This window comes from Drosophila simulans, chromosome 2L (genome assembly GCF_016746395.2).
Source record: "Drosophila simulans strain w501 chromosome 2L, Prin_Dsim_3.1, whole genome shotgun sequence".
Classification (NCBI taxonomy): Eukaryota; Metazoa; Arthropoda; class Insecta; order Diptera; family Drosophilidae; genus Drosophila; species Drosophila simulans.
In genome coordinates, this window is record NC_052520.2 from 16,262,633 (window position 1) to 16,284,803 (window position 22,171).

At 39.2% G+C, this 22,171-nt stretch overlaps 1 protein-coding gene across 5 annotated transcripts; it reads right to left on the minus strand.

Annotated features, from left to right (window-relative positions):
* Positions 1 to 344: 344 nt before the first annotated feature.
* On the minus strand, positions 345 to 19,739 carry LOC6732525 (homeotic protein female sterile). Of its 5 annotated transcripts, none has more exons than XM_039298520.1 (3): positions 19,555 to 19,739; positions 14,251 to 15,295; positions 345 to 3,664 (listed from the first exon to the last, which is right to left on the minus strand). In XM_039298520.1, the coding sequence occupies exons 2-3, from the start codon at positions 15,058 to 15,060 to the stop codon at positions 2,357 to 2,359; spliced, it is 2,118 nt and encodes a 705-aa protein (XP_039154454.1). In that variant the 5' UTR covers positions 15,061 to 15,295; positions 19,555 to 19,739; the 3' UTR covers positions 345 to 2,356. The 5 variants fall into 5 exon arrangements, with proteins under 5 accessions (XP_039154454.1, XP_039154455.1, XP_039154456.1 ...); XM_039298521.1 differs by having other exon boundaries at positions 19,542 to 19,739; XM_039298522.2 differs by lacking the exon at positions 19,555 to 19,739 and adding an exon at positions 19,421 to 19,540.
* Between the last annotated feature and the right edge of the window lie 2,432 nt (positions 19,740 to 22,171).

The following is a 22,171-nucleotide window of genomic DNA, read 5'->3' on the forward strand; positions in this document are numbered from 1 at the left end:
ATCAATTGTTTTTTATTTTGATGTTAAATTAGAGTGATTTAATTTGAATTTTATGTGCGGCGTTGCCAGATCAGCTTCTGATTCGTTGCCTGCTTTTGGGCTTCATGTAAAATGTATGTAGATGCTTTTCGATTAATGTAGATTGGGAACTTTCGATAAATATGGCGCGTTACTCAAAATATTTGCATTTCAAGATAATTACATATATTATATTAAATTCACCATGTGGCACTTATTAAATGTGGCCTACATAAACAGAAAACATCTTTACCATTTACCAAATATGGGTGCAATAAAACCTGAATTTATAATCCCAACAATCAGCGACGCAGAAAAACACACAGTTTACAATGCTTGTCAGACAAATAGGTACACACATTTATTTGTTTTTTAGCTGCTGCTTACACATTCAGGAAAAACTAATTTTGGTTTGCTTTTCATACGCACTCACACGAACACACGACTTGCACATCGATGCCAAACAAATTCTCGCTAATTTTACAGACAATTAATTTATTCACATTTAGTTTTCCATTTTTTTACACATGACTTTTCATTTCGGTTTGGACTTATGCTGTTTTTTTTTTTTTTTTTGATTTTGTTGTTCTATGCTAAGGTAAAAACTAGGGCTAAAAAACGCAGCAGCAAAAGCCGAACTGCATTTCATCATCCTCAACTAACCAGCTATCTCTTTCTCTCGTTTATGTGACTAACTAATTTGCCCATATTTTATTAGGTTTATGTATGTATATAATATATATATATTCATATAAATTAATTCAATGTTTCTGTTTTTGCTTTGCTTTGCATATAAAAATAAAAGCTACTTAAATATTATGCAAAAATCAATAGGACCTAAAAAATAAACACGAAAATGTACAATATTTCGCTTTTGTTTCTGCATTTGCGTTGGTTTTTGTTGTTTCTTTAACGAACTAGTGACGACAGTATTTGTATTTGTATTTGTATTTGTATAATATAGGTAAAAGTTTGCGGTTGCTTTTTGTTTGTTGGTTTTCTTGGTTGGTTTCAGTTGTTGGGTTTGGATCGCGGTGACTTTTCGACGACCAGACTTACTTAAGTGACTAAAAAAACATCTCTGTTTCAAAATAAGGTACAATGATATATTATATATTTTTATCCATTTACATATACATACATATGCAGATATATGTATAGAAAACTTATACATTTTATAAGTGCCTTTCTCAACGGTTAGCTTTTCTCGGGAACATGAGTTTCAGTGATGCCCAAATTGGAGCTTGACTTTTTAGCAGCCGCTTTTCCTTGTCTTTACGCTAGTTTTGCTTACTTTTCCTCTCCTTTATTGTTATTATTATTATTATTAATATTTTATTTTTAATTTCTGTATTTCTGTTCTAGGGGGCGAGGTCTGGTTTGTAGAGGCTCGAGCAACCAGCAATCGGAGAAGAACACCCAGAAGAAGTGGACGATCGGGCCCCAATGGAAACGATCTATGGCAAATGCGTGGATCCCTATGTAATGTGTATTTTATAGTTAATACTGAGATTCTGCTAGTTAGACGTCTCAGGTGTGTCGCTGACCCCAGTCCCAGACCCATTTGTAACCTATCTAGTATCTATGTATTTTATGTATTTCGTGTATTTTAATATTGAAGTTGGTGGACACACAAGCTAAACTATTGTTTAGGCAGCCCTTCGAACAGAATAGAAAGTAACTTTGGTTTGTGTTCTATATTGTGGTTTGTGTTTTCCTCCGGGAGAGATGGCAGCTGTTTTACAAAGGTCTAAACTTTACACAGACAGAATAAATTAATTCACGCTAACAAAATACATATTTGCCTAATGTTCTCTATAAGTAAACCTAAAATTTTGGTCTTAATAATTTAAACGTTGCACGTATTAAAAGCACATTTCAAGTTCATACCATATGACATAATTATTCTACTCCTAATTGCCTTTTCAATTAGCTAGTTTTTGAAGTATGACCAAACGTGATTGAACCCTTCAGCATCGGCATCTCTCCCTCCCTGGTGTGTAAGTACCTTTCTCCAAGCCCTTCTCCGCTTTCTTCTCGCCCTTTCCACTTTCTCTCCGGCTAAGTAACACTGCCCCCGTTCAAGCCAAGCTTTGTACAAGTGGTGACCCCGATCCTGGCCAAACTAAAAATAAGTTGTACTGTTCTCTGTATTGGTTTCTGTATTTGCCTACTACTCTCTGTCGACTATTTCATCAAATGGAATTCACTTGCCATGCTGCGGGGCGAGGAGGCTCCTGCCCAGCCTGATCCTGCTCAAACCCACACCGATGCCCAGACCCACGGCCCCACCACTTCCGTTCCCCATCGCAGCCGTCCACTTCTTGGGGCGCCACTGTCACTTGGGCTGTATCCGCGCCGAGCGTTCCAGCTCGTTGAATTGCCCATAGTACAGCACCTCGCTGATTAGCTTCTCCGCAATGATTCGTTGCGTGCGATCCATGGTTCGCAGTTTGAGGGACACGTTCGATCCAATAAAATCGCAATCATCTCGGTTCAGGGACTCGGCGTAAAAGGCGGACGCTGCAACGGCCGCCTGGGCGGAAACGCTGCTCTTGATGTGACCCGGACTGGCGGCCGATTCGGTCGCCTCGTCGTTATCCGGATCGGGTTCCTCGCCATCCGACATGCTCTCCCTGGAGCCCAGCAGCGAATTCATTAGCATATGACCCGCACTGCCGGCGCCGGTCAGTTTTCGCATATTTAAGGGCATGGCGGGTGTGCTGGCATCACTGCCTCTGGGTGGCAGGATGAAAGCACCAAAATTGGCCTTCGCCTGGGCGACTCTCAGATCCTGGGCCATGTCCACCAACTGGAGGCGACTCTCCTCGCCCGCTGAGCTATAGGAACGATGCGATTCGGGTGGTGGCGGCGGTGCAGGACCAACAACACCACCACCACCGCCGCCACCGGCAGCCGCCTGACCATGGAAATAGTCCACCAACTCCTGCTTGATGTCCAATTCCTCGTGGCCGTGATGCAGCTGCTGCTGTTGCTGATGCTGTTGCAGTTGCTGCTGCTGCAACTGCTGATGCTGCTGCTGCAGTTGCTGCTGCTGATGTTGCAGGTGGTGTTGCGTGTGCGGATGGTGGTGCAGCTGCTCATGCGCCTGCCGCGGCGTGACCGCCCTTCCGCCGGCGGGACTGTTTAGCAGGTGATTCTTGTGCGCCTCGTGCATGTTGGTATTCGGTATGGGACTGCTGCCAGCTTCGCTTAGCGTGCGGTCGGACTTGATGGGATCGCTGGCTGGATCATTGGCTTCCCTACTGCTTGAACCACCGCCACCGCCAGGACCTGCGCCCGCCGGCGATCGCAGCTCGACCTTGGCAGCCAGTTGTCCCAGTGCCGCTGCCGCCGCCACATCCTCCTTGGTATTGTTGTTGTCCTCATTGTCCGAGGTGTCCATGGTCTTCAGGGGACTCTGCTGGAAATCACTACTGCTGCTCCCACCACCAGCTCCGCCATGATAGCTCATCGGCAGGGGCACTCGCAGTTGCTGTGGCGGCACTCCGCCGCCTCCAGCACTTCCTCCTCGCTCGGAGCCACCGCCGCCGGAGCCCGATATCGGTGGCGAGTACTGACCCGCCGTATTCCAACTGTCCAGCGTCTGGCTGCTCGCTATCAACATGGGTATGTTCAGGCCCATCTGGAAGTAGAGAAACGGAACGAGTACGAGGAGATTAGAAATAGGGCATTTGCAGTCGGTTGGGGTGTTCAAAGGTTCCTCACTTTGTCATCGTGACGCAGTCCAAAAGATTGTACGATCAAGATAACCAACGCAGCGACACTGGCTACTTGAGAACTAATGCGGAGCCCATAAAATTATTAACTACAAAATTGTTTAATTAAAAGCTTTGCTGCCGCTAAACAGGGAATTCGATTTCAAAATCGAATCAAAGTCAAACCACAATATTTTTATAATATATATTTATGTTTATTTTCAAATGCGTAACTCTTATCGAAATGGAGTATGTTAATAGAACCGATAATGGAGCAATATGTGCCCTAAATGTGATTCTAACAAATTGTCGAGATAGCAGAAAAATTAGATTTTTAAAACTAAAGTGTAATGATGATTGTTAAGTGAAATCATTCTGGCTAAGCGCTATTTATGGTCTCTTACCATATTTTTGCCAAATCATGATGGATAGACGGAATGATGTTTTATAGAAAATTACTGAAAAAAAGTACCTTTTTTACACAATATTACTCTGAATAAACAAAGCATCAAAGATAAGTACAATTTCTTAATAAGATCCAAATTTATATCAAACTCGATTCTACTTTTTTCCTTTAACAATTCGTTGGAAAACAAGAGATTAACGTCTTTTTTTTAACAAATTGTTGAGAACACTTCGTTTTGCATACCTGCAGTGTTGCTGTTAAAAGTCGAAATCAATTTGCATATAATAATACTAATTGATATCAGCAAAACCAATTGAATTAGAAATTTCAGATTCTGTTTTTTTTTTTCTCATCGCATTCCAATGCCGGTCAAAACCTCGACGAAAAGTTGTTTTTATCATTGTTCTGAGTGAATTCGAAACATAAATTAAAGCCGAAAGAGTGCGAAGTCGGACCGAATTATGATAATAATTGGTAAATAAATAATAATTTGACTGCGCTCAGATCGTGTTTTTGTTGCTTTTGCCCAATAGATGTGTGTATATCTATATATGGCAAACACACGAAGCGATCAAAACAAATTAGCAGACACACGCACGCACACAGGTGAAAAAAGCAAAACAACATGAAAGAAAGTTAAGATAGGAGAAGTTTGTATGCTCTTGTAGGTATAAAAAAATTCATATATAACTAAATCGAACTATGAACATCAAATTATACAAATTGAACAATGATGAATGTTCTAATTAGTATTATATTAAATTAAATATTTATTTTATAAAGCTACATACTAATTTAATAGCAAAATGCAAAAAAAAAAAGCAAGAAACTATTATAAAAAATATCAGTGACTAGGTTAATGTTCTGATTAAATAGATATACTCTTTGGGAAGGGTATCATCAAAACACGCACACAGGTGGCAAAGTGCGCGAACTTTCCAAACAATCGCCCTTTGAAAGAGGCCCCCCGCTCCCCCCGGCAAACCGAATAATGCCGAAACTTACGTTTGAAGAGTTTGTAGTTGCTACGGATTCCGGCGGAATTCTGTGTGGAATCGCAGGGGATCTCAGATTAATAATATTGTTATTATTATTATTGTTTTGATAATGCATTTTGGCTTTTGTTCTTTTTTCTTGCTTAGGATCGCTATTTACACTTGTTGCAGCTAGACCTTTTTTTGTTTGCTGTGCGCGAAAGCGACGACAACGCGACTCGAACTCGTAATATTTTTGTCCGAAATTATTCTAGCGGCGTAGTAAAAATTTTCGAACAGCCGAAACGTGCGAGCGCGGAAGAGAGTGAACGAGCAAGAGAGAGAGAGAACAAGAGAGAGTAACACGCTGCTGCTTGAAGAGAACGATTTAAGAGAAACGTGCTTTTTTATGCAAAGTCTGGGTGACTCATTAAGAGCGAGATAGAACGGCAATTAACGGTCTATTTATCGGAAATTAAGGCAAATAACTAAACAAACGTAACAAATTAATTGTGATGATTCAAAACTCTACTTATTTTTCGATACTTTTAATTTCATTTGGCAACGTAATATTCCTTCTTTGAGCTAAAAACACAAATTTCTAATTGAAGAGTCACTCTAAATACAAATTATAAGATTCAAAATCTAATCCAATATAAAGACTGCATCGTTTGTTTTTTTTTTTTTTTGTAGAAACTTTTGCAAATGTCAGCGTTATTTCACAGAGACTCTTCTGACATGCGAAAGAGAGCGCCCAAAGAATTCTTCTTCTAGAAGAACCCAAAGAGTGGGACAGAGAGATGGAGAGTTGAATGGAGAGGGTTTTTAATGGTCAGGCGAGGCATTAGCATTAACCTACCCCACGTTTGGGGCCTCACACGAAAATAATTCAGCAACAACTACAACAAAAAGTTTAATGTGGTCAGCGGCGATCAAAGTGGGCGCTCCCTCTCTTTCTGTCCGCTCCACCCTGGCTAGCGCCATCTCTTTCTGTCTGCGACGATCTCTTTGATTTTGCCTTTCTGTCTGTCTAAGTTGTGGCGCCTAGAACTTTCCATCAAAATGCTGCGACAAAGCAAATGGGCCCCAACATTTTGGAAAAAACGAATACACTATGCTCTATTTTTTTACGAAATTACTTTTCTATCGATATATGTTGTGTCCATATGTATCTAAACATATAGCTGTCAAAAGCTGTAAGATATTCTACATTGCCTGTTGAAAATTGAAGGTTATGATTTTGTACATATTTTTCTTTTTCCATTTTCGATTTCCATTATTTTCCGTCAAACGCCTACAAATGTCAAAAATCGAATGTTGCCTATTGGGGCATCCCGAGAATAAGAGTTCAACCTGGGTTGTTTATTTGTTGTTGCCCCCGCTGCTGTTTTTAAGTTTCCTCAACTACGCCGCCCAATCCCCCATCCCTCCGCCGCTATCACCATCTCTTTTCCGCTGCTTGTTGCTATTGTTGTTGCAGCTGCTTTTGTTGTTTACGCATTCGGAGCAGAGTGTGCGTGCGTGTGTGTGTGAGTGCGCTGTGTGCGTGTTTGCATGTCTGTATTATTATTTTGTTAAGGCAAATAAAATAAAACAGACAAGAGAATGAACTCGCCCGCTCTCGCTCGCGCCCACACTCGCGCCCGCTCTCTCTTTCGCTCGGATTGTGTGTGCAACTGAAAAATGTAAACAAACTGATTATCATCCAATCCAATGAATAAATAACACACTACACAAACTACGCGTCGTCGTCGTCGCTGCTTCTACTCCTTTGGCACGAAATCCGCCCAAGTCCCACTGCCTCCCCCCTCTAGCCGCCTCTCCCCCAACCCCCCTCTCACTCCCCACCAACGCCCCCTTTCTCCGCACCGCCCCATTCACAATTGTCGCAAGCTACCTCTTTCCACTGCTACAGTAAAGCATCCCAAACTCTTTTCGCTCAACACTAACAAGATCAATATTACGTTTTTTAAATTTTAATTATAAGTATTAAAACATTTCAGTGGACTTAAAAAATGACTTTATTGGGCTTTAAAATCTAATATTCATTTAATCAGAATGCAAATACACCATTAATAAAACGAAGATATTGAAGTTTTTACTCTACTCTGCTCTTGACATTAAAAATATTAGAGGATTATTGAAAAATATCTTTTCTGTTCGAAAATAATTAAATATATTTATATAATATATGTACAGTTGCGGTAACAATAATAGCACCAAAAGCACATTTCGTGTTTGCCCCATCGTTTCTCTATTTTCTGAAATTTTTTCAAAATTTTTTCCACTAATCTTAAATACTACAATGATTTTCAATTGAAATAATAAAATTGGTAACAGATCTAATGGATATTTTAAAAATAATTGGCAAAACAAAGAAAAACCTCCAAATTTAGGCGGTAACAAAAATAGCACTGTTTCTCGTATTTTGCTAAAACTAACTAAAAAAATAAAATAAGAGTTCAACAAATGGATTATATCTTAAGAACTATGTTTAAAGAATCTTAATATTTGGTTGCGTGACCATTGTAGGCAATGACAGCTGCGCATCCTCTTGGCATGGAGTCCACCAAGTCCTGGTACCGTTTTTGAGGAATTTTGCTCCATGAATCCTTGATCCTCGATCCCCCATGAATCCAAAGTTTCTCGTTATGGTTGGGCTTGGCTTCAGAAACCTTTTTTTCACGTCCGCACAAAGTTTTTCGATTGGATTCAAGTCGGGTGACTGATCATTACTCGGATCGATTTCTGCTCAAACCACTTTCGAGCCTTCTTCCTCGTGTGTTTTGGGTCGTTATCCTGTTGAAATGTCCAAAAAAACGGCATTTTATCCTCGGCATATAGCGCCATCACATTTTCCAGGATATCTGTGTAAATGTGCTGATCCATGATGCCTTGAATCATATGAATCGGATCTACTCCATAGTATGAAAAGCACGCCCATACCATGATGTTTGATCCCCAGTGCATTACCGTCTTAAAGGTGAAGCGAGGATTATTTTCAGTTCGTGGTGGACGCCGAACATAAGACCGGGAGCCTTTCCAACCAAAAAACCCAATTTTGCTCTCATCTGACCACAAAATGTGGCGCCACTTCTCCACAGGCCAGTCCTTGCGTATCTTGGCATATTCGATTCGCTTTGCCACATGCTTCACAGTCAAAAGCGGGACTTTTCTGGGACTGCACACATTAAGGTTGTTTTGTCTAAAGTATTTGCGAACTTTTTCCACGTTTGCAGCTATCTGAAGCTCCTTCTTCAGTTCCGTCACCGGCTTAAAAGGCTCCTTCTTGCTTTGCCGATTCAAGCGCTTCATCTCCACATTGGACATAGAGGGCTTTCTTCCACGTTTTTCGTTATTTTCGACAAACAACAGTGCGTTGCGGATCATATTGTTTGAAAAACAAAAAAAACCGTCTCATTTTAGCGTAGGTTTTACCTTCACAGATCATGTTTTTAATCAAATTCCTTATTTCGACGGTAAAATGCTTTCCCCGACCCATAACTAGAGAATTTTTGGTCTTCTTTTGAAAAAAATTCAATTAAAACCTTTAATGCAACTCCTTTTTTCAAAATATGTCGAAAAAAAACTCAAAGCAATCACTCCTATTAATTTTATTTAGCAAAAACGTGGTCAGTGCTATTTTTGTTACCGCCTCATTTAGCGCCCTTTTGCAGAAAGTGCCCAAAAACAAAAAGAACCGTTACATTGAGAGAGTCAAAATTTCTTGCTTAGAGAGACAACATATGGTACTTATTATTCATGCAATCAGACTTTTAAAAAAATAAACATTCAATACCTTTTTTTAGGAAATCAACTTTCCACCTGCAGTAGTGCTATTATTTTAACCGCAGCTGTACATATCTCAGGAAATTTCATCTTGCATATTTACTTGAAAAGTTTCAGTTATTATGTTATGTTAGGGATAATATCGAAGAAGTTGCAGTTACCAAAGTTCCACTGTATCTATCCGGCTGCTCACGCCAATGTTTTTGAAGTACGACGGCGATATTTTCGCAAAAGCGCATACACCGCAGCAACAACAAAAATAACTGCTACACTAACATTAATGAAACTGCCATGAAAACCGCAAGCGCAAGCGCCGCAAACAAAGCCCCCAACCCCCCGTCTTCCTTCTCACCTCCTCCATCTAAAATGGGGGATTTACACTGGAAAGGGGAGTCGTAAAATTAACAGTGGAACAAATTGCAATTGAAAATGCATTGCGGTGTGCGGAGGTGAGTGTGTGAGTGTGCGTGTGTGTGTAAGATGGCTTCGTCACCTGGCAGGTGCCAATACCAGAGTTGCCAAGTGTCTCGGTTAACGGGTTAATCCCCAGAAAGCTGTGCTCCCTAGTTGCTGGGAAAGTTCCCCACTATTCCCACATACATATCTTTGTATTCGTAATCGAACGTGAATTTGAACGACTTGTATTTTCTCACTAATTCGCAGGTACGATTTCTAGAGTTGTCAGGACCCATGAAAATAACTTAAAACACTTTTTTCCTGGAACTCCATCTGCATTTTCTTGTTGTTCGAACTGACTGACTGCGTCTCAACACGAATTGGGAAACTAAAACTGTTTATTTTTAAAATCTATTTACAGGCATTATTTCTAGAGTTGCCAGGACATTCAAACCTTTCAATATCATAACCTTTTAAGAAATTGTAAATATCTTTTCAATACTTCCAAATCCCGTCAACTCCTTTTTTGTCACTAATTCACAGAACCAATTTCTAGAGTTGTCAGGCTGCCGAAAAAACCTGAACTACTCAAAACTTCAAAATTCTTGCTTAAGTTTGGAATCAAAACTTTGGATGGTAAGGAACTACAGCGAATTCCAAGCACATTTCCCATCAGAAAGCCCCAGATTTGCCGCCCACTACAACAAACCCTATACCCTATCATCATCACTATCATCATTACCATCTACATACTACACACATATGTACATACATATGTACATATGCATAAAAAAAAACCATACGCTGCGCGCTCGGCTCTAAACAACTTTGCAATGAATGAGTAAACAAAAACAAACGCTGACTTCGCTGCCGGCGTCGCAGTTGCTGCATATTTGCCTTGCACTTTTCATTCCACCAACGCGGGGCTGGGGGTGGGGGGTAGTGGGTGGTTTATAGGCAATGCGAGGGAAAACAAAACAACGCGAATTACAACAACAGCTGGATACTCGGCTACTGCTACAACAACAGTAGGAAACACAAACAAGAGAAAACTACACTCGAAAAACACATTTCCGAGAAACGAGTCAAGTTCAAGCTGTCGGGACGTGCAAAACATAAATTAACTTCAAACTGGGGGTCGATTCAAACATAAAACCGTTAAGTGGTCTCAAAATCAAGCATTATTTCGAATTTTACAAGTGCCTTAATGAAAAATTTCACTTATTATATATATTTTTTGATCTATAATGGTATGCACATGTCTAATGACAACAATTTACACACCACAGATCGATTCTAAAAAAATTCGCGTTGCCATTTAAGATATAAATTAAATTTAAATATTTACAACAAATTTCAATTCATTTAATATTTTAATGAAGAACATAGTTTACGTGATATATCAACTGAAGAATTCATGCTTAAACAATAGAGATGATTTAAATTAATCCGGAAAACATAGGTAGGTAATAAGTAATGTACTTAAAATCAAGTTAGGTTTTGAATTAAAAAAATTCAACTTAACCTATAAATAATGAAGTATCAATTTTACACCATACCTAAAAACTAAAATTCGCATAAAAACCTAAAATTCGCATTTAGCTAGTATCTCCAATAAATATGCTACTTTCAAGCTAGAAACTTTTTATTTTTTTGCAGGTGTTTCAGTTTGGGTGGTGCAAATTGTGGGTGGTGAATGTGAGGCGGTGCGTGAGTCGTTTGCTAGCCACAACATTGCGGGACAACAACCGAAACAACAATAATAACAAAAACACCAGAGCTCGTCTTCGGCTTCATCTTGTTTTTGTTTCTACTGTTCACTTGTCTTGAGGAAAATACCGCAGAGCAAAACAATTGCAAAATATGAACAAAAATACATAACAATAAGTGGGCGGTGGGCGTGGGTGGTGGTTCGTAGGTGGGCGTTCTGAAAAGGGGGCGTGGGCGTCGTTGTTAGTGCTGCCTGCACACGCAAATAATAATGACGCAGAAACAGAAAAACAACACGAGACCAAAGCCAAACCAAAAAACACAAAAAAGGGAGCAACGCTAGAAGAAGAAAAAGTATTTAAAAAAAAAATGGCATTGGGAGTGGATTAAAGGGGAGCACGTCCAGTGTGAACCGATTTTGTCCTGTCCAAAGTGAGATAAAGAAAAATCACGAAAAAAACAGACATTAAACGAATTAGCTCATGGATAACTACGCCCTTTCAAAGAGTAAGAAACAAACAAAATATACTATATATTTGAAAAAAATGCATCATGCAAGAAATAATACTATTTTATAAGTTATCTATTGGATTTAATAAATAAAAAATTTTTTTGTAGGTTTAAATCAAGCTCTTATGTACATAAATAAACGAAGCTAAACACAAATTTAATTTCATTGCATTTAAAAACGAAATCATTGCAAATAAGTATATTATAGCCTTACAAAATAACTGTTTTGAAATAATAATGATTTTTTTTTAAATTTTACTTTTTAAACAGCTCTATTTTGATGGCCATAAGTGCCGAAATTTGTATGGGCACCGCAAAACCAGAAAACCAAAGGTGACACGACTTGGACAAACAAGTTGCATGCATTTAGCCAAGCCACGCCCCCGATCGCCCCATGCCTCCCCCCTCCCCCACCGCACGAGTAAAAGTAAAAACAAAAAACTGAGAAAAAGTCCAGGCGCCAAGTTTTATATTCTTTGGCTTGCAAAAATTTCATTTGTTTTCCAGAAACGGCAGCAAAAAAAAACGAGCGAAAACAGCAAGAAGCAGCAACAACTCCTGCTGGCATTTTGTTTTGATAAGTCTGACAAACAACAGAGCCAAGTAAAAACAAAAGCTTCCAGCGAATCACGGTGCAAAGGGGAGGGGTGGGGGGAGTGGAGACTTGGGGAGGGTTGGGGCATAAGGTGGTGTCCACCGGGTAACCACAAAACAAAACGTCACTACAGCAACAGCAAAACAAAGAGCCAGTTCGCAGCGGAGTTTCGAGACTCCAAGTTGCCAGTTAGTATGATTCATTAATTGGTTAAAAGTCAATAGCTACGGTGGTTTTTTGTTAATTAATTTAAATATGCCACTGCAAGGAAACTAATTAAAAAAAGTATTATTTGAGCAAACAAGTTTGGCGTTATTCTTTTCAAGTTAGCCAGCTATTTAGTTAGCAAACTGGGTTGCTTCGACACATTTCTAATTTCTAGTTTAAGTTACTCTCTTAATTAAGTCTAAATGCTATTAAAGTTAAATATATGTATGTATGTACATATGTTCATTTCGTGTGTAATGCAATGGAAAACTTTTTTAACATAAAATGGATATGCATATTGATAATCCCACAGGTAATATCAAACTTACAGTTAGGGGACTCAAAATAACAAACGGAAGAAAATGCAACTCGTGAAAAAATCACCGTAGCAAGTGCTGCGTCTTCTCTGCCGGCGTCGCAGTTGCGTCGCAGTCGCCAACACATTTCGCTGTGCAAAACAAACATTTCATCATTCAGAGAAACAGAAACAACAACAACAGCAGCAAAAACAGGCGAAGGAGAAGACGAAGAAGAGTTCGGCGACGAAATGTCAGGGCCCCCCAGCCCCAAGACACCCCTCTCCCTCTTCACTCGCACACTTTTTGCTTGCCTGGCGCGACAACGCATATAAAAACAACAAAAATACCAACAACAAGCTGGCAGACAGTGCGAGAGAGAGGGGAAGATAGGGTGAGGGCGAGGGAGGTGGCGCGGGAGAGAGCTGGGGCCAATGCCTCGCACACACACCACTGCGCATTTCTAAGAAAAATTTATGCGTAAAATTTTAATTCTGTTTTGATCGTCAACAACGAAAAAGAGCACAAACAAAAGCCGAGCACACTAACACTACGACCAAAGAGAGAGAGCCAGAGAGTGGGGCCAGTGCAGAAATAGCAAGTCACTTGCGCACATGTTTGCCTGAGCGCCAGCGCCAAAGAGAGTTGAGTCCGTTGTCGCTCTCTTATGCCGACTCTCTCCGTCTCATTTCACAGTTAACTCGAAGCCGTTGTTTTGATTGAAATTAACACTAGAAATTCATGTTTACTTTTGAAATATTCAATTGAAGTGATAAGCGTCCGAAAATATAAAATGAAATGTGTAAAATAAATATTGGTTGCTAAGCCGAAAAATTGGTCACACGTCACACGTGTGTGCTCCTCTAATGCTAAAGACTTTTTCTATTGAAGTTGATTGTGATAAGAGTTCTAAGGAATATATTGAAATACGGATATTTCGAATGAAATCTCCAACGATTTCGTCAAAAAGGCGATTTCCATTGGTTTCCATGTGTTTTTTACAAATAACACTTTTCAGTTTTGTGGAAGTACAATTTTTTCGTTGGAAATCAATAAAAAAAAAAAACGTGGAAAACGTTTGCTAAAAACCATATGTGCGTATCTAAGCTAAAACTTTTCATTAATAACCTACTTGGGTTAAGATCTGTTTTAATTCTGGTTAATTTTTCATCATTTCTGAATTTGGACTTTGGTTTTCGTACATAATACACACGAATGTGTACAAATACGATAAGAACGGCACTCTACTCAATGAAATAAAAATCTTTAACAAATTATTGGGGCACACTTAAAAAAAAATTTTTTATAATCGAATTATGGTGAGTAATTTGATGAGTATGTCAATTTTCCACCAAAATCGATTTGTTAAAAGTGATGTATATGTATGTACATGTGCTGAGAAAACATAAACATTTCTACAAACAGTATAAAAATACCATTGATTTGGTTTTGATCAAAATAAATTGATAATTATATATATAAAAAAAAAGAAAGAGGAATTACCCAAATTTTGGTAAATTCCTATTGGGGATTTTTTCAAACCTTTTGTGCTTGACGTGCGTCATTTGTTTTCTCATGCACCAACCAATGAAAGTTAATGGAATTTGTTTAAACTAGAATGTTCGCTTACCGCTCCGAAATATTTCAGCTCTTTGGTCTTGATGCGTCTGTGCTGCATGACGGTCTGTGAGCCAGGTGCTCCGCCACCTGGTACATTGGGTGGTGCTCCTCCGTTGCCCGCCGCCGCAATCGTACCGCTTTCGTAGGCCGCTGCCGCGGCGGCCAGTCCGTTCAGCCCGTTGTGGGCGGCGGCGGCAGCGGATGAGGAAACGGGATTCGGCACCAGGTTGCCGCTGGGGGCATTAACACCGGATCCCACGGACCCACCGCCGCTTAGGCTGCCGCCGCCCGCCTCCATGAAATCGAATCGCTTGAAGGCATACCACTTGGACGGATTGGGCTGTATGCCCTGGTATATCTTCACGAACATCTTGTGCTTCTCCCGGCGATACTGTGTGAGCAGTACGTTCATCTTCCGCTCCACTTCCGCCTTGCTGCAGCCGAAACGCTCGGCTATTTCCGACCACGCCCGGAATCGACATAGTTTATCCTTGTACTTGGGATCGGCACGATTCCACAGCTCCGTATGGCAGCGGTACTGCTCAATCAGCTCCAGAGCATCGTCGTTGGTCCACTCCATGATTTTGGGCGATGTATCGCCACCGCCGCTGCCACCCACTGGTAAACTTGCTCCTCCGCCGACGACGGGCAGTGGGATCAGCTGTTGTTGCTGTGCTTGTGGTTGGGTGATGCTGCTCTGGTGGTTCTGCAATTGCTGGTGGCTTAAATACGGATGATGATGGTGATGGTGGTGGAGATGGGACGTCTGATGTGCGGCTGCTGCTGCGGCGGCTACCACGCTGGCCGGATTGAAGTTCATTTGCCACGCCTCTCAACCGATCGGTGGATGGTTGATTGCTATATATGTATATATATGTACAGATCTGTGCAGCACAGCTCTACACTTGAGCTTTACTTCTGCTTTCTGGCGATTTGCGAAGCTGACTCTCAGGGAATGTCACGCGAAATGCACTCAATCAACATCGTCTTCTTGGGTCCTGTCGACTGGGTCTCATTCTCTTTCATTTAGCACTGTGTTTACTACTTTTCATTAACTGAAACGACAGAGAAGAAAGCCAAAATTGGTCATTCAAAAATAAATAGTTTCCTACTCTTAAGCAACTTATCACACTTTTCTCAAATAATCCTCAATTCGAAAGCGGCGAAAACAAGTTTAGTTCGGCATATATCGTTTTGTTTACGTTATCGCCGGGTTTTTCCCGCACGTCAAACATTCCGTCCCTGAGTCGAATGATACCCATGAGTCATGCCACACACTCATTCACCACTCGAAACATTTTCAGCGAGCTGTTTGCGGCCAAATCGATCGCCATTGGTCATTGTATTATGATTCCATTTCATTCGGGCCTATGTTCTCTGTTAACTTATTTGTGCGCGAAGGTGTTAATCAGTAATGGGAAATTTTCTGGCCAACAACTAAGCATGGCCAAAAAGCAAACTTAACAACTACAAACTTCAAAACCTAAGGTGATCATCATCACAGAAATATTCCCTTCTATTGCAGTAGTTATAGTTGTAATTCCAGTGGCAGTCAACGTGCTAATTGCTGGGTTTTTTTATTTGATTTGACATCTAATTGATAAATTTCGAATGACATTTTATGTAAACGGAGGCGGGCAGAAGTTGATCGTACGGAAGGGAAAATAAAGTACATATTTTAAAATTCTAACATTTACTCCGATATTCGTAATTGCTCTGAAAACAACACTGGCATACATCAAATTCTTTTAATTGTTTACTCAGCTAATTGACAGTTGCGAAAGTATTTAATTATTACATTAACTTTTAATTAACTTAAATGGTATAATTTGAAACCATTTCGCAATAAACTTATTTTTGGCAATTCTACAACGTTATTTGCCACATTCTAATCCCCAAAACCAACCATTATATCTGTTACCACAGCCAAAAATAATCTCAGCCTTCGTGCTTATCGGGTACGTCTCCAAGGGTAGATTAGGCGAAATTTTATCTAAACCATGATGTGACGCAAAATTATGAAATACCCCCGTAGCCGTGACGTAGCTTTATCTACTTAATATCACATGCATTGCTGAGGAAATTCCGTAAGTGTTTAAAATGCTCTGAGATCAGTGCTGGGAAAAACCAAAAACCTATATTGCGTTGCTTGTAATGATCGCCATTATCTAAACCGTAACTGATCGATCGACATTTGTAATCTCGGCAAACAGTGAAAACAATCGAAACTAGCATTTTCCATTCAGCAAGTTCCCTTATATAAATCCCCAGCAATTTCTTATAATCAGTTTTTACAGAACACACGTCATCGTCTGCCTAGGTCAGTGGCACTATATTATAGTATATACGTAGCTAGCTATAGAGCAAATTAAACCGTGGAATAAAGTCCGCAGCGGATGACAGGGCAGATTTTTAAAAGGCATTAGCATTTCGGCGTGTAACTGTCTTTACACGGGCACAAATATCGAATTTTGAGATACAGTATGTCAAGAAACTGTTTACACACTGTGAAATATTCAACTTATTACACAGTGTGTAAACAGTTTCTTGACATACTGTAAGTATTTGAATGTTTTCAAATTTTGTTTGAGTTTATACTGTTGGGTGTCGAACCCGGACGAATTTTAGACCACAAATATGTTTTCTACAACTTAACAGTCCTTAATTAAAATTACTTTTAATGTCTTTTGTGTAGAGCGAAATACGGCAGTTTCAGCGAACGGAGAAAATTCTGCCAAGAAAAACGCGTGAGTGGTAATGTATTTTTTTTCCGCCGTAATCGTGTGTGTAAATGTCACAAGTCAACAGAAGCCGAAGCGGAGGCAACAACAAACGATAACAAAGATGGCAAGGCAACTGCTCGCGCCTCGTCATTCACAATAGACGGAAGTGTATTTCGCACACACACAATCTGCACCCAGGGACACGTGCGCTTTCACTCGCACCAACACCAGCGCATGGGGCTTTATACTATGCGGCATCTCGCTTTTACATCAATCTTTGTCGAACGTAGATTTTTTGCTTCCTGGTTTTGGCGACGAGCGCAATTTGCTTTACGTTTTAGCACTTGTCGTTCGTGCTTACAAAGCACAAAAGCGGCCAGCATAATAGGGATTTGGGAAGGGATCAAGACTTTCGGAGATCCTTTTCTGAATTTTTAGAACAAGACAATAGCTATAGACTATAGTAACTAGAAAAGTTACAGAAAATAATGCCTCTTTTGCTAGAATGATAAATTTCGCGTGCTAAGCATAACCATTTTCCCCAAAATACAATTATTATTTATATAATCAAGCTGTATATTAAAGCTGACAACTGTAAACTTATTTGTGGGTTTTTATAACTGAATCTTAATCAGCAACCGCAACTGTAATTACATGCACATAAATGTCTTTGTGTTTTAGTACACGAATTAGCACACATAATTTCATAAAATAAATCGTTTAGTAATCGGTTTTTGTCTGTCGAACAAAAGTTCGAGAAGTATTTCTTTTTGCGCAGATTGCTACGCTGCGCAAACAGCTGGATGAATCATAACGGTAAACTCGCGCACGGCACTCACGCACACACAAGCAAGCAGAGTTAAAAAGAGACGGGCGATAAACCTTAATTTGTTTTTAGTTCGTTTCGTGTGGTTTTTATTGTTTGTGTTTTATCCGTGTGTGTTTTTTTTTTTATTGTGTTTAGTTGTTTGCTTTTGTTGTTTGCGCCACACTATGCGTCAATTTTTAGACGCGACACATTTTGGTCTATTTTTAGGACTTGTTTTTTACGCCACGCTGCTTTTTTTACGCACTTTTTTGCTCTTTGTCTTTTTTCAAGTGATTTTCCAATTATTTTCCGTTGTAGCTATAAGCTGGAAATACTCGAAATGCCATTTTGGCTATGTTTTTTTGGTTTTTCCCTTGCATTTCGTGTGCGACCTCGTGGTATTTTTAAGTAGCACAGTTTTGAGGGATTTTCTTGGAATTCTGCGGTCATATATTTTGTTGGACTATTTGTACTCTTGTTGTTTACTGATTGTGAATAGTAGAATTTGGGTTTTTCTGCGTTCAAAATTAATTTGCATGTCTCGAAGCTTTGATTTGTTATTTGATTACCGAGAAAATGTGCGACTGTATGGAGAATTTATCAGGAATTTCTAAATGTCACCGTTTTTATTGTCTTGTAATGTGAGTCAGGGCGGAAATGCTTAGGTTGCCATTTTATTGGATGTTTATTTATAAATAAGGTGTGTTGTTTCGTTACTACTTGTTTTTACTTTAATTGTTTCAGAAGTTTAGTGAATTTCTGTGTGTTTGTTTCGGGTTTTAATATTGAGTGTTATATAATCTTATTGATCTTAATACGAATCATTTTGATTGCACAGATTTTTATATTCCACGCTTTATTTGACTGATTTCTTCGACCATTTTGAATTCATTTAACAGCGCTGCCGAAATAAAGGTCTGAATCAGAAAACGTTGAATTTGCATAAAATCCATGTTATCCACAATTTAGTTTGTTTTCGCCTTTTGTCATTTTGAATAAAGAAGAAACTCAGGGAGAGAAACACAACACAGGCCAAAACAAATTAAACAACGCAAAAAGTAAACAACATCCAACGCGAAATTGAGCACAGAAACTTAAAAATACATTTCAAGGCGGGCGGAATGAAATAAAAAACAATTTACAATCGAACGCAGACACACTCGCGAACGCACATGCTATATGTGTTTTGAAATAAATTTGAGAAACACTTTTTGTTAAATATTTGTTGACTTATTAGGGGTGTTTCGTTCTTTATTAAACCAACATAAATATTTGTTTTCGAAGCTGCACAAGGTTTTCCAGGGGTTTCAACATATTTTATGTGGTTTTTATCATCAAAATAATTTTTAGAATAGTTTTTAAGTTTTGGCTCACAATGATTGGTTGATTTTTCCATGCGAAAATAATTACTTTTGTCTCACAGTTTTTTTTAAATTTTTTTATTACATTATTTATTAAATAATTAATAAAAGTTTTGAACTACATTCATTTTATGCGCCTTCTTTTTAATCCCATGCGTTTTTTTGGTTTTAAATTATGTCTTTTAAAAGAATTATGCTAATAATAGCTACTTAATTGCACACATTACTTTTCACCGCCTTTCTAATAAAGGAATAATATTTCACACTGATATTCCCGTCCATAAATACCGTTTGAATTCGAAAATATTTCGATATTTTGGTTTCTGCCTTCACTTTTCCGTTATTTGTTTGGCAAGCAAAAAGAGGCTGTGACGAAAACAAACATCCTTCCCGAAAAAAACACACGTACTGGCGATATTTACCGCTATTTCAAAGGCGCTGTTGCGCTTTTACGGCTCCGTATTTTTCCCGTTACGCGCGCAATATTTCATCGAAACAACTACAGCTTTACCGTTAATTACAACCGCTCGCGAGCACCGGATTTCGTCGACTGTTCGGGCAAACAGTCGCAAACCTATTGGCATCGATTTGTAAACGCACCGACTGCGCTGCCGACGCAGAAGAAGAAGCAGAGGCAGAGTAAACAGTTGTTTCGTGGAAAAACAAAACGAACATCGTAATGAAGTTCTCTTTGGCCTGTTGTGAAATTCTACAGTGCCTTGTCATGCTTAAGGCAACAACAACGTTGGTTGCGGGTGGGTGGGGGGTAAGAGAGCGGCGGAGAGAGTTATTGCGGGAGAGAGAGAGAGAGCAGTGCAGTGCGCGCCAAAAAAAAACAGTGGCAGACATACAGGAGCGGCTAAGAAAATAGTATTTACCTAAGCTTTTGCTCTCTATATCGAAACAGTTAACAATGTTGTTAACATTACGACATTAAAATATTACGACATATATACACATCACAGAAATTTTATTAAATTATATGTTATTAAATGAACAACTCCTTTAACTTAAATGTTTTATAATATTTTTCATCGCGTATATGATATATGTTGGATGTGCATCATGCGTGCTTTTTTCTGTGTCCTCTGCTGTGTGAAGGCTGACTGCGGCGCGGCGTTGACGTCGACAGCGCAGTTGTTTTGATAAAGAGCAAAAGAAACACGGCAGCAACAACAACATCAAAAGGGGGGATGGGAGGGGATGAATGGTCGGTTGGTGAGGGGGTGTCGGCTGGAGAGGGGGAGGGGAGACGGACCGCTTCTTGGGCCGCACACACATACAACGACACGCGCGCAGCCGAGTCAAACAAACAAATAAAATGTGAAGCAGAAATGGCAAAAAATTAAACAAACAAGTAGACAGGAGCGGTTCAGTGAAAAAAAAACGAGTTGAACGAACCGAGGTCGAGACAAAATAACAAAAATAACAATAAAAAGCCATAATCACAATCTGCTTCGCGCCAAAATGAAACAAAATGTCTACTACGTCGTAGTAAAATTCCTAAGACCCAAAAAAATTAAACAAAAGAAAGTTCAATGAATGTGGTCATATTTCAGAAAAAAGAATTGTGATATTAATTATTAAGCTCGATGAGTTATTTACTGAATGACTTTGTGAATGTGAGATTTGACCCAATTCGTAAAAGTATTATTATTACAAAAAATTATTATAATAATACCTATTTTATTATATGTCATTTTTTTTTTAAATATTGCTGAACTCTATTTCTATTTTAGATACTACCTTGTTAATACTGTCTGTGCACTCAAATGGATTTTCTGGAAACTAATTAATAATAGAAATGCAAAGCTGTAAGTCTTCTCTTTTCTCCGCACTTCATAAGTTCGAAATATTTCCTGCTTTTCTATTTCGCTGCCTTTCTTGTGTTTCTGTTTCTGTTTCGGTTTCTATTTATTTTTGTTTAGTTTTGTTTGCTCGTTAGCCGAGTGGGCGGTACATTGGGGGGCAGGTGCTCTCCCACTTCTATCTCTCTCTCTCTCTCCCCCACTACATATTTCTCTCCAAATGTATCTCGCTCGCTCTACTTGCTTGTTTGTTTGTTTTTCGTGGCGTGTTTTGGTGTTGTTATTGTGCTTGGTGCGTAGTTTTTACGTTCGTCATCGTTCGCCTGGTATTTCCGTCTTCTGCCGGCATCGCTGCTCGCGCTCTGCCGCAGCGTTGGCTAAATGGTTTGCCTTGAGTTGTTGTTGTTGTAGTTGCACTATATATTTGTTTTTTTTTGCGCGCAAACGGATTGCACTTTTGCACAGCGAAAATAAATTCTGAGTACTAATATTAATCATTGAATATACATTCATATGTAATACTTTTTTTGTTGACGGTTATTAAATGTATCATAATTACTTACACATGTATTAATTATAATTAATTAATTTGTTTGTGTTTATAAAATAATATATAACAATAAATAATTATTACAAATCGTAAAAAGCCGCAATTTGCTGAGTTCTGTTCTTACTTTATATTTGCCAGATACTCTTTTGTTTCCATCGCAGTCGGCACGCTGCTTTTTCCTCTGCTGCAGTCAAAGTGCATTGCGTTTTTGGTGGCTGCGTGGGCGGTGTATTTTTGCTTTTGTTTTTATTGCTGTTGTTCTTCTCTCGTGCGCAAGTTCTCAGTTCACGTGCTTCGCTCTCATCCCCTTCTCCGGCTAAGTCCACAATTCTTCTCTTTCCGCTTCCTTTCTTCCTCTTGTCTTTCACAAAACCATTGTCATGCTTTCTCTTTCGCGCCTTCTGTTTTAGTTTGCCGTTCTTGGTCGAATTTTTGTTGTGCCGTTACTTTTGGCAAGCACTGTGGAATGCAATTAGAAAATAGTCCGTTAAGAAACTTTGAAAAACATTTTTCATATAAAAGACCAATTAATTTATTAAAATTATGTTATATTATCTTCTATAAATTAAATTATAAACGGTTTTTTTTAAGTACTATAACAAAATAGTAGAATTTATTGGCATATCTTAAATGCTCTTTAAACTCTACCACATCATGCCAGCATTTTCGCACTGTAATCAA

Bases quoted from the DNA above. Each gene is read 5' to 3' on its own strand.
- LOC6732525 (XM_039298520.1), bottom strand. From the start codon at position 15,060: ATGAACTTCAATCCGGCCAGCGTGGTAGCCGCCGCAGCAGCAGCCGCA. The intron at 3,665-14,250 runs GTAAGCGAACAT...CTCTACTTCCAG, and splicing joins AGCTGAAATATTTCGGAGCG to ATGGGCCTGAACATACCCAT.